At 42.6% G+C, this 12,104-nt stretch overlaps 1 protein-coding gene across 5 annotated transcripts in view; it reads left to right on the top strand.

The window, feature by feature from the left end:
- Positions 1-12,104, top strand: part of LOC120573318 (glucosidase 2 subunit beta-like) — a 129,267-nt gene that overhangs the window by 99,240 nt on the left and 17,923 nt on the right. For all 5 annotated transcript variants that reach the window (XM_039822983.1, XM_039822984.1, XM_039822982.1 and 2 more), the window contains one exon: positions 7,416-7,487. In XM_039822983.1, coding sequence (XP_039678917.1) covers positions 7,416-7,487 — 72 coding nt within the window. The remainder of the gene's footprint in view (positions 1-7,415; positions 7,488-12,104) is intronic.

The following is a 12,104-nucleotide window of genomic DNA, read 5'->3' as shown; positions in this document are numbered from 1 at the left end:
AAATGAGTGTGATATCAATCTTCTCATCTAACTCTTGCTGAAAAATAAGTGAGTTTCCCAACATTTTAAACTATTCCTTTAAGTTTGTGCGCAAGTTTTGACAAATGTAGTGGCGACCTGAAATCTCCAAGTAATCTATCCTGAATTTGATTTGAGATTTGATTGATTTCAGTATTGTACAAGATTATCGATGGACAACTAATAGCAATGTCATAGTTTTGACAGTCACTCTCTTCTGTACATATACTGTGCTACTTTTTACCAGTTGGAACGCCAATAACAGAATAACAAGAATAACAGAGGCAAGAGAATAAATAGGATAGAGCCAGACAAAATTTCTTCCCAAATCAATCAGTATATTAAATTAATTTATTTTCCATTAAAATTAGGCAGATAGGGTAGGTAATTCTTATTTAAAAATGAAAATAATTAATCTTAAAATATCATCAACAACCTAAAGATGACTGAGTAACTAAATAAAGCTAGCGAGAGTTTAACCTGTTATTAATGTTGACACTGTTAAACACCTTCTACTTAAAATAAATGTGTGACTCAGGGTTGCCTTATGCTATCAAGATGAACAGTGTTGGTTTTACTTTAGGTTCGCTACTCAACAATTAACCACGTCACTTTTATTGCTGAGTCACCTTTGACCTCTGGCATGCCAGACGAGTATACACAGTGTTACCTGTAAACCAATTAGCTAGTGTTGACGTTACTGCAGTTTGCAATGTCACCCTCAATGAACTCCACCCACACCGTCACATAGAAGTCTAGTGGGAGACGGGCTTAATTGCTGTCTCTCTCCGTCTCTTGACTGGATCTCAGTGGACTGAGAAATAAATATTGTTATCTTTTTTTTTTTTTTTACCTATAACCCTAGTGAGTACCAGTTGGGTGACTATGTCAGATCTGTAATTAACAAAGGACTGTTAAATAGTAAATATGGTTATAACAACTTGGGTCATATTTTTTGAGTTTTGGCCTGTTTTAGTAACATTGTACACAGCAAAAAAAAAAAAAGCTGAGATCTGTAAACACTATCGTTAGAGAAAATGTAAGAACATCAGAGGAGTCCGATTTTAAAGAGTCTAAACAAACCTATGAAATCATCTCTTAACAGGTCCACCAAGCTTTTTATTATTATTTGTTTTACATCTTATGCAGTAAACAAAGACTGCTGCCTTATTACCATTTGTCTAACTTCATTAACTTAAATTGGAAAAACTTTGACTTTGAACTATTTGCTTTAGAAATCAGATTTCTGAGTGAACTGAACCTGCAGTCCAATCCAGTGAAGCATGAAGAACTGCCCGAGGCTAAGTGGTTGCATCTAAGATATTTATTCTGTAACTGTGTACCTTCAGGCCCAAGAACATCTGCCAAAGATTGACACAGTGGTACCAACTTCTTATGGCTAGCGCATTGTCAGATGAACGTGGGGGACAAAAAGAGACACCGTGTGGAGATCAGGACCCGAATGGGAGGACCACTGTTGTCATTTTGTGATCTGCTGCGCATCATAGCCTTCTAATTATTGTTAAAGGTTTGATCGGTGACCCACCAAGTTTTATTTTGTCGTCTTTCTTATCCTTTGTATTCTCCACCCAGTGTCCCCCTTGCTGCACGTCATCATCTGTCATATTCGCAGCCTGTTCAGTTGGTGATTCATATGCATAGCGTCACCAACAGCACACTCTGATTTTCTCCCACTCTCTTTTTGCACACTTTTATTTCTTTTTATCCTTCTGCCTTCCCCTTTCCTCTGTTTTTGTCTTTGTTCTTCTGGCTGTTTCTGATTTCCCTCGCTGTCAGTCTTGTCTCCTCAAAGCCTTTGTCACCGCCCGTCCATCTCAGTGGATATTTCCTCTTTCGTATCACACTGTGCTCATTTGATAAGGATAGCTGGGGACAGTTTGTATAAATGTCCCTGTGACCTTTCTGCTGTGTCCCATTTATGTAACGCAGACGGCAGAATGTGAAGTGTCTGTCTCAGAGACAGACAGCTAATCAACCTGCACCTCTGTCCGCATGTTGGGCTCGACATTTCTAATCTCTCCTAAAAATAATTTACCCAGCGACACATTTTCTGTGTTGCCTTGCCTGCTTTTGTTTTCTCACAAGCTGCCACATGAAGGCGAGCATCCAAGGTCAGATTGCAGTGCCCTCACTCATAAATAGCCTAGCTTTTTTTGTGTGTGTGCAGTGCTGGCGTGTCAGCAAAAGTGGGCAGGGATGGATGGCTTTGCCTTGAGGGTAAGAGAGAGGGGGAAGAGAGGTACAGACATACAGGGGTACTCCCTTATGGGACTTATTTGATTGCTTTTTCAATGCCCCCCTTCCCCCTGCTTACTATACATCTGTCTATCAGGTGCCCAATGGACCTTTTTCACAGCAGACATTTGACTTGTCATAGTAGGAAACGAATTTCAGTGAGTCAGCATGCACAATACTAGGGCCTCTCCTAAGTGGAATACACCTGTGCTTTTCCTACTATGACATGTCAACATGTCTGCCGTGAAAAAGGTCTATGTGCTCAGATTTGTTGTTGCTGAAAAAACGACTTTACAAATTTGATAAATCTAGTGACTATAAAGCCAGAGTCGATGGAATTCTGATTCATATATTTTAATAATGTATTTAGGACGGGAGGCACCCATCACGTCATTTTATTTGCCATTTGATTTGCCATTTGATTGCACATTTAAAGGTTCTGCTTGAGAAAAAGTTTTGTATCTTTTTTGGACCAAAGCACTGATGAGTTTCAAATTCTGTTCAAACTACCATGCAGCAGTTATGTAAGGTCTCAATTGGTCCTTCAGGTGTATGTGTCTTGCTAAATTGTCATATGATGTTGGAGTGAACTGAGTGTCCCTGACGATGTCAAGGACAGCTTAACCAATTCTTACCTCTTATATCCTGAAGAGTTTTTTTTCTCAGATGAAGTCAGAAGATCAGCAAAGATCCATCCATCCATCCATCCATCCATCTTCATCCGCTTATCTGGTGTGGGGTTGGGGGGAGCAGCTCCAGCACGGGACCCCAAACTTCCCTTTCCCGAGCCACATTAACCATCTCCGACTGGGGGATCCCGAGGCGTTCCCAGGCCAGGTTGGAGATATAATCCCTCCACCTTGTCCTGGGTCTTCCCCGAGGCCTCCTCCCAGCTGGACGTGCCTGGAACACCTCCCTAGGGAGGCGCCCAGGGGGCATCCTTACCAGATGCCCGAACCACCTCAACTGGCTCCTTTCGACTCGAAGGAGCAGCGGACTGAGCTTCTCACTCTATCTCTAAGGGAGACGCCAGCCACCCTCCTGAGGAAACCCATTTCGGCCACTTGTACCCTGGATCTCGTTTTTTCGGTCATGACCCAGCCTTCATGACCATAGGTGAGGGTAGGAACGAGAACCCACCGGTAGATCGAGAGCTTTGCCTTCTGGCTCAGCTCTCTTTTCGTCACAACAGTGCGATAAATTGAATGTAATACCGCACCCGCTGCGCCGATTCTCCGACCAATCTCCCGCTCCATTTTCCCCTCACTCGTGAACAAAACCCCAAGGTACTTGAACTCCTTCACTTGGGATAAGGACTCATTCCCTACCTGGAGTAGGCACTCGATCGGTTTCCTGCTGAGAACCATGGCCTCAGATTTAGAGGTGCTGATCCTCATCCCAGCCACTTCACACTCGGCTGCGAACCGATCCAGTGAGTGCTGAAGGTCACAGGCCGATGATGCCATCAGGACCACATCATCTGCAAAGAGCAGCGATGAGATCCCCAGCCCACCGAACTGCAACCCCTCCCCACCCCGACTACGCCTTGATATCCTGTCCATGAATATTACAAACAGGATTGGTGACAGAGCGCAGCCCTGGCGGAGGCAACCCTCACCTGAAACGAGTCTGACTTACTGCCGAGAACCCGGACACAGCTCTCACTTTGGTCGTACAGAGATTGGATGGCCCTGAGAAGAGACCCCCTCACCCCATACTAGGGCTGGGCGATATGGCTGAAAACTGTATCACGATATAAGTGTTTCATATCGGTCGATATCGATAATTATTGATATTTTTTATGACCTATTTTAAATAAGGACCAGGAGAAAAATATATTAAATTTAAACATTTTTATTTTAAACTTAACCTTCCTCTGATTATAATCCCCTCAGTTATAAAAGCAGAAATGTCAACACAACCATGGAAACCACTCAAATAATTAAAATGTAAACATAAGTCTAAAATCACAGTGAAGAAAGAATAAGTAAGAACTGCTTAATAAGGTGTAATAAAATGGTGCAAAGTGTTAAATATAAACATAGAGAAACCTGAAACCTGAGAAGAACTATTTTCTGCAGGTTTAGTGCTAGGTTGGTAACCTGGCTTCTGGACAGTGCTTAGCACGTCTGCCTCCGTTATTTCTTTGTAGCGTTTAGTAAGGCGCTGATGCAGAGTACCTCTCCATGGCGGTCTGCTGCTTGTGCGGTGTAGCAGCTGCAGATGTTGTTGGACGTTGCTGGCGAATACGGCTGTGCTCCAAAGTGTGAGCGCGGCTAAGGTGGTAAAACAAGTTTGCGGCGGTAGTGTTGGTGGGAACGACGGTCAGACTTATAAAATCCCCAAAACTGCCATACTGACTTTTCCTGTTTTATCAACAATTCCCTCGCTCGCTGCGGCACTCACTTTCCACTTATCGCTCCACGCCGCCGGTTCTGTTATTGTAGAATGGTAGAATCCAACACGAGACAGCGATGTGGCGCAACCAAACTTGATACTGTTACATGATTGGCTGTTAGAGTGTCACTGCCTACGTTGCTAGGTTACCAGAGAGTGAGTGCCTTTGTTCATGCAACCAAACTTGCTTCGCAACTTCTGGTTTCTTCCGAAGAAGAAAAACAAGTTATCGAACGTTTTATCGAACGCATTTTCTATTGATATTGATTACCTGTCTATCGCGATACATATCGTTATCGTTTTATCACCCGCCCGGCGCCTCACACCCTGGGCAACTCCGGAGAAGAAAAGGGTCCAACCCCTATCCAGGAGTATGGTTCCAGAACCGAGACGTGCGTAGAGGTAAGCCCCACCAGATCTAACAGGTAGCGCTCCACCTCCCGCACCAGTTCCGGCTCCTTCCCCCACAGAGAGGTGACGTTCCACATCCCCAGAGCCAGCGTCTGCTGCCCCGGTCTGGTCTGTCGAGGCCCCTGACCTTCACTGCCACCCATGTGGCAGCGCACCCAACCCCAGCGGTTCCTCCCACAGGTGGTGGGCCCATGGGCTGGAGAGATGAGAGCCACGTAGCTTTTTCGGGCTGTGCCTGGCCGGGCTCCATGGCAAACCCGGCCACCAGACGCTCACTGACGAGCCCGCCATCTGGGCCTGGCTCCAGACGGGTGCCCCGGGCTTCCTCCGGGCAGGGTCACTCCATCTCTACCTCGTTCACTCATAGGGTTTTTGAACCATTCTTTGTCTGGCCCCTCACCTGAGACCACTTTGCCTTGGGAGACCCTACCAGGAGCACAAAGCTCCAGACAACACAGCCCTCAGGGTCATAGAGACACACAAACCTCTCCACCACGATAAGGTGATGGTTCCCGGAGAGGAAAGATATTACAATTAATTTAGGGGACCATGAACGTCTGAACCAAATCTTATGGAAATACAATTAATAGATTTTGAGACTGTTCTCTCAAAACCACAAATGTCAACCTTATGGTGACACTAGAGGGATCTCAGAGGATCACCAAAGTCAATAGGATTCCTCCTCTGGGGACAATGTATTATATTTTGTCAATCCATCAAGTAGATGTTCAGATATTTCACTGGATAAGTGAAAACTTATCACAGGTGTTGCTACAGAAAAAAATCAGGGGTCACCAAAGTCAGTAGGATTTATCCTAGTTGTTGAGATATTTTTTCTTGTGGTGGCCCAACCTACCGACAGACAGACATTGCTGCTAGCATGGCTGTAAAGTATATACAGTAGTTTGAGAATAAACTAATAAAATACAAATAAATAAGAAAACATCCCAGGAGGAACCTTGCTGCATAGTGTCAAATTTCTTGGAGGGGCAATGGATTCTCAATAGGCTTAGTCATGGTGAGACATCTTTAATTCTACTCCGAGCTGTACTGCTTACTCTGCAGTCAAAAAAGGGGCTTCTGTTATTTTCTTCCTTGCCCTTATATGTGGCGGATGGGGGAAGGGCCATCCCCGTCGAAAACATACAGTAGACATGAAAGGATAAATTCCTACAGTAAATGAAAGTGAGAAGCATTTAATACAAACCACAAACACGTGCATGAGTAAAAGGAGTTGGCAACCAATCACTTACCTCTCTCCCACTGTCCCCCTTTCTCTGATATTCATCATTTTCTTTTCTTTCATCTTGCTTTTCTCTCATACAGCTTTTGATTCCCCCCACCCCACACGCACACACACACACACACACACACACACACACACACACACACACACATATCCCAGCCCACGTTTACTTCCGCTGCAGCCATTTTTGCCCCTACACTTTCTCACTCACTCATTCACTCTTTCTCTCTCTCTGCCTCTCTCATTGTGGTTGTCTGGGCATCCTCTGCTGTTTTATAACAGTCAGTGTAATGGTTCAAATGTCAAGGAAAATCGGTTTCACCAATAAGGTCTTTGATCAGTTTGTTACTGGAGCTAGTGATCGTGCCTCTACTCTCTGCACTATCCCCAGCAAGTACATTAGTGATGGTCTCGACTAATTGCTAACTCCTTTAGACTCCTCTTTGCCTTAGTAGAAGAGCTGTGGGTGGCAAGGTAACTGGTAGCTCCTTGTCAATCTTCTGTCCCAGTAGGTAGCTACTAAGCCTAGACAGACTCTCACTGTTCAATAATTCTGCTTAGTAAACCACTGCTTTGGTTCTTGACTTGTTTTCACAATAGTAGGCTTGTCTGCTGTTTTTATTTTTTGTTTAATAGAGCCTGACTGAAAAAACACTATATTAATTGATTGTTTCAGCCAATAGATAAATTCAGCAGAAACACAACATTGACATGCTATTACCTTATAAAGTTGTTGTTGGCTAATGCTTTTGCAAACAGTTGCCTATTTACACACCCACTATTTTGGAGTTTCTGGCCACCTGGCAAATGTAAATCCAATATTTACTTTATCTCTGTTTTGGTTTCCACCAATTCCTGTGGGAAATATCTGGCACTTTTGCTAACTTTGTCTCTCTGTTGTTTGGTGCTGAAGTCAGTTTACCAAAGAAACAAACAAAACAAAACGCTGTGGCTAAAAGACAACCTTGAGAGCCATGAGAATTAATAAAGAACCATTAAGTTGCAGGCCGTAAAAAACAACAACAATGAGGATAGAGATGCTAATTGTAATAAATGTACTAACATTGTGTTCTTTTCCCCTCTGCAGGTATACCTATACCCTGTGTCCGTTCAATCAAGTCACACAAAAGAGCACGGCAGGAACAGAGGTCTCATTAGGGTAAGTACCTCAATCACCTCCTCTTTAGTCTCCATTGTTAAAATCGATGACCAGCCTACTGTCCTTATGTCAGAGACAATGGAAATGTTCTAAATGCAATACCTAATTTGAGGGCCACTTTTTCCAAAGAACTTTACAACATTGGGAGTACATTGTGTGCTGTGACATTTAGGGCTGGGACGGTATGTATTTTTTCTTACCGCAGTTGAAAAGCAAGATATTCCCACGGTATACCGCAACCCCCTTACGAGAGTAGCGTAAGTTAGAGCGAGAATGGCAGGGTGCCTTAAGTGAGTGACATCAGTGCCCGTGGAGAGCGAGCGGTAACCAAGAGTAGCGTATGTGTCAGTAGGAGTTTTTAAGTGGCATGTGCCACCGGAAGTGGCATGTCCTTCACCGTAAGACGTAAAATATAACTTATAACGTTAGATTTTACGTAAAATATAGACGTAAAATTTATAAAATAACGTAAAAATATATAAAATAATGTAAATATAGACGTACAATATATAAAATAACGTAAAAGAAACGGTTGGGTTTAGGAAAAGAAGAACGGGGAAAGCAAACGTGACTCGCAGGAAACGAGCCCCGGTCTCTGGGGGACGCGAGACAACAACGGACGGTTGGGTTAAGGAAAAGAAGAACAGGGAAAACAAACGTGACTCACGGGAAATAACGCTACTGCTACGGCGTCAATTCACAGACAATCGCTATTGGCATACGGAAGTACCGGAAGTACATGCCACTGGTACGTGCCACATGCCACTTAAAAATCTAACTCCCTCTCGTATGAGTTCCGCTGTGAGGAAAAGAGAGAGGAAAAAGAGTTAGTAAAGTCGATGTAAAGTGAGTTAAAAGTGAACAATAAAACAACAAGCTAGAGCTTCTCAAGACACGGTGGCTTTATCTATTGTCAATACTGCCGGTAAAGTGAATGGAGTTACCCCCGAAAAAACATCTGCTTAAACCTTACAACATATGTTGCAGCCATAGACTGTGTAAAAAGATTGCAGCACAGTGTTTCCATTTCAGCTCAAGGTGAGAGTCTTTACTGAGTTGTCATTTAGGGCCAGAATGGTTTCTCTCCTCTCTGTTGATCCATTCCACAGACTGTTCAGAAAGCTCTTTTGTCAATAAAGTAAAATATAAATAAAATAGTTTGCTGACAATGCCGAGGGCAGCCCGTCTAGCAGCTGAGCAGACAGAGAGCAGAGAGGGCGACTCAGCAGTTTGCTAACCTGTTGCTCTATCTACCAATATAAGCCTGTTTTAGGCTACAAAACGTGCATGCAGGCTGAAATTCAGCCAATGCCGTTTTATCGGGATAAAGCTATAAACAGAAGGAAACTCTGCTAGCTGCTAGGCTAATGTGCAATGGTAAACACTGCAGCTGTAACTTCAATGTGTCCACCTCAGCTGAGAACGGAGAAATGTCCATTACACAGGTGCTCTCGCATATAGGCCTAATAGTCAACACGAATGGAATGTTATTATGTGTCATGGAACATTGCGCTCCCCAACTCTTGAAAGGTCGGATTTGCTCCATCTTTTGATGATAAGTTTTGTTTAGAAAAACTTATCCATGTAAGACACAATCCATCCACAATGTCATCAGACACAATCCATGTCATTAGAATCAATGAATCCATGTCATTAGACACAACGTGCACACGTGCAGGCCAATGTTTCTTTGCGGTGATTACGGTGACGAACTGAGACCTGCGGTAGGCATCACGTGACCGCAGTAATGCGGTAACCATCCCAGCCCTAGTGACATTTAGTTTTTTAGCAGAACACATCCACACTTCTAATATGAAGAAAACATTGTCCTGGGTCTTTCATCACACAATCATTTTCAAATTGTTTGATTTATATTAATTCGATAAATTCACATGATAGCAGTTTTCATTTCATGAATGGATCTGAAACAAATCCCACCACAGCACTCCTATGACAGCTCTTTAATCATTGTTGCAGTGCTCATAAGAAGTTACACTAAGACCAATATTTGCGCTATTGATTTTAAAAAATTGTTATTCAATCTCTGTTAGGCTTCATACGACCTTTAATCAATCGCTAAAAGATCTCTATTATAGTTTTAATACCTTTTGATCAATGACAAGCAGGGGGCAAATTTCATATACTGCTGTGGTTGTATTTCCTCAGCCTCGAAGGGTTTCAATTTCATCTAAGGGATTACGCTCTGGCCTTTTACCATCCCCTAGGGATTGGTGTTGTCGACTGCTGGACATTGGTGTGTATCAAAATGCCTATGTGCTATTAAAGATGCCACTCATTCATCATAGAAACGGACCTTTAGATGTCACAAGACAGTATTTTTTTGTTTTTTCTTCTCCAGCAGTGTCAGTATACTGATTGGAAGTGAAGTTGCTCTAAGAAATCAGCAAAAACACTATCTATAGTATAACAGAAACTTTCTTGGTCAACTGTGTGATCTTGATTATTTTCTACCTACTGAATATAGGCTGTCATTTAGCTGCCGAGTTTTGCTTCTATTATCCACCTTTTCTCATCTTCTCATCGTTGTAACATCACTGTCAAACAGATCAAGAAAAAAGTATAAACATCATACTGATGTTTTTCTTGTTTTTCTTTTTCTCTTCTTGAATTTTAAATTTGAGGTGATAATTACGGGATGTCGCCTCGCTGTCCTTTTCAACTCTCATTAGCCTTAACCGTCAGTGATCCAACACTTTCATAGGGTGCAATTATAGAAACCATTCCATCGACATTGAAACCTCTCTGGAAAAAAAAGCTTTTATGATTTGCTGCAACTTCTCCCCAAAGAGGAGGACTCAATTGCAGTGCTGTTTGTTGTAGCGGGCACATAGGCTAACAACTTGTTTGGCGAACAGACAATGTAAAGGCATAAATGACCATGAGAAGTGTCAAAACATTTTGTGTCCTTTGAGATGTGATGCCATTAGGCCTGACTTAAAGTGAGACTTTAAAGATAATTCATTAGCAATTATCCCTTTCTGCACATGTAGTTTTGCTTTCAAATGGCAAATTAATTGGAATCTAAAGCAGGGCTGTGTTGTTTTTGCACCACCACCTCCCACACTACCCACTCACTTTTGGAGCGGAAAGTGCAATGCTTCACCATGTTTTTAGCGCAGGAAAAAGGAAGAACAGAATGCTAACTGTGAGTAATGTAACCCCAGCGCTTCTGCCTGCCTGTCACTCATGATGGTATGGAAGGGCAGAAGGACCAAACAGAACCAGTGGTCAAACACGTTTCCGACTCATGTGAGTTGGTCACTCTATTTGGAACAAAATCGCTGCCAAACAGAACTGGAGAGAATGATTTAAATTATGAAAAAAAATGTATATGTTTTCCACATGAAATGTTTTAGATAGGACTGATTAGATAGCACTGAATACAACAGAAATATTGTGGATGGCCATACTATATACTATACTAAACATATATTTTTCCTTAGAGAGGCTAGAAGAATATTGGATTTTACATTAATGGACAAATAATGCTAGTTTTTGTTTGATCACATGCAAACACAAACACCATATTGGTATTTTCTGGGTGTAGACAGGTGGTGCAACACTATATGATGTACTATACTGTTTCCAGAGAGTGTGTTAGTGAATATATATGTGGAATGGTTTGGGGGAAGGAGGAGGAAGGGAGGTACATGAATCATAGCTTGCACGCTGGGAAAAAAGTTCATTTTTTATCCAGACAGACCATCAGTCAGCCCTTGCAGGATATGGCTGGGCCTCCTGATATCAATCTGCATGGAGGCATCCTCTTTCTCCCCAGAGGGGGTGAGGGGGGAGAGGGGAGTGCTTTGATTTAAACGACAGCATTTATCACACCTGCTCCAGCATCCTAAAGGACAAACATGTGAGAAAGAGTCGAGGGGAGAGAGAAGGAGAAACAGCATTAACATGTGAATGAAAGTGTGAAGCTGGATGACATTGGTAATACTTGCTTGTACCATTTGGACTAATTTGGATTAGTTATGTTGCGTTTCTGCAGTATTAAATAGATGGTGTTGCTGCTGACTTTTGATTACAGCTCATGGCCAGCGCCCAGTTTGTGTATGAAGTGTGTCAAGGCTCATAAAAGTTCAAATTGTTCCCTTAGCCCTAACCTTCCTTCATGCTTGGTTTTGCAGCATAGTTGGCCTTAGACCATTAACTTTACAAATGTTCTTAAGGAACAATAAATCAGCGTGGGAACAGTTCCTTTTGTAACTGCCTGCTCTATATTGTGGCCACACACATAGCCATAAAAATTTCATAAGGCACAGTAGTCATACTGTATGCTCCCAATTATCTGTAAATGTAGATATTATACAACTCATATTCACCTTCTGAATTCCAATGTCTCTGTTTTCCATTTAGCTTTTCTGCCTTTAGGACTCAGCAGCTCAACCGCTTCCTGAAATGGCTATTGTAACAATAACATCAGCCATCATAATGATAATAGAGTAGAAGAAAATGCTTGCATTGTGACAAACACCATCCCACTGTGACAGCGTCATCCATCTTCATAATGTCCCCACTACCCACTCACACCCAGGGCAGACATGGTGGGTACAATGACAGGACAGCAAACACAAGGTTTACTAAATG

Source organism: Perca fluviatilis, chromosome 14 (genome assembly GCF_010015445.1).
Source record: "Perca fluviatilis chromosome 14, GENO_Pfluv_1.0, whole genome shotgun sequence".
Classification (NCBI taxonomy): Eukaryota; Metazoa; Chordata; class Actinopteri; order Perciformes; family Percidae; genus Perca; species Perca fluviatilis.
This window is presented reverse-complemented; position numbering and strand designations above follow the sequence as displayed.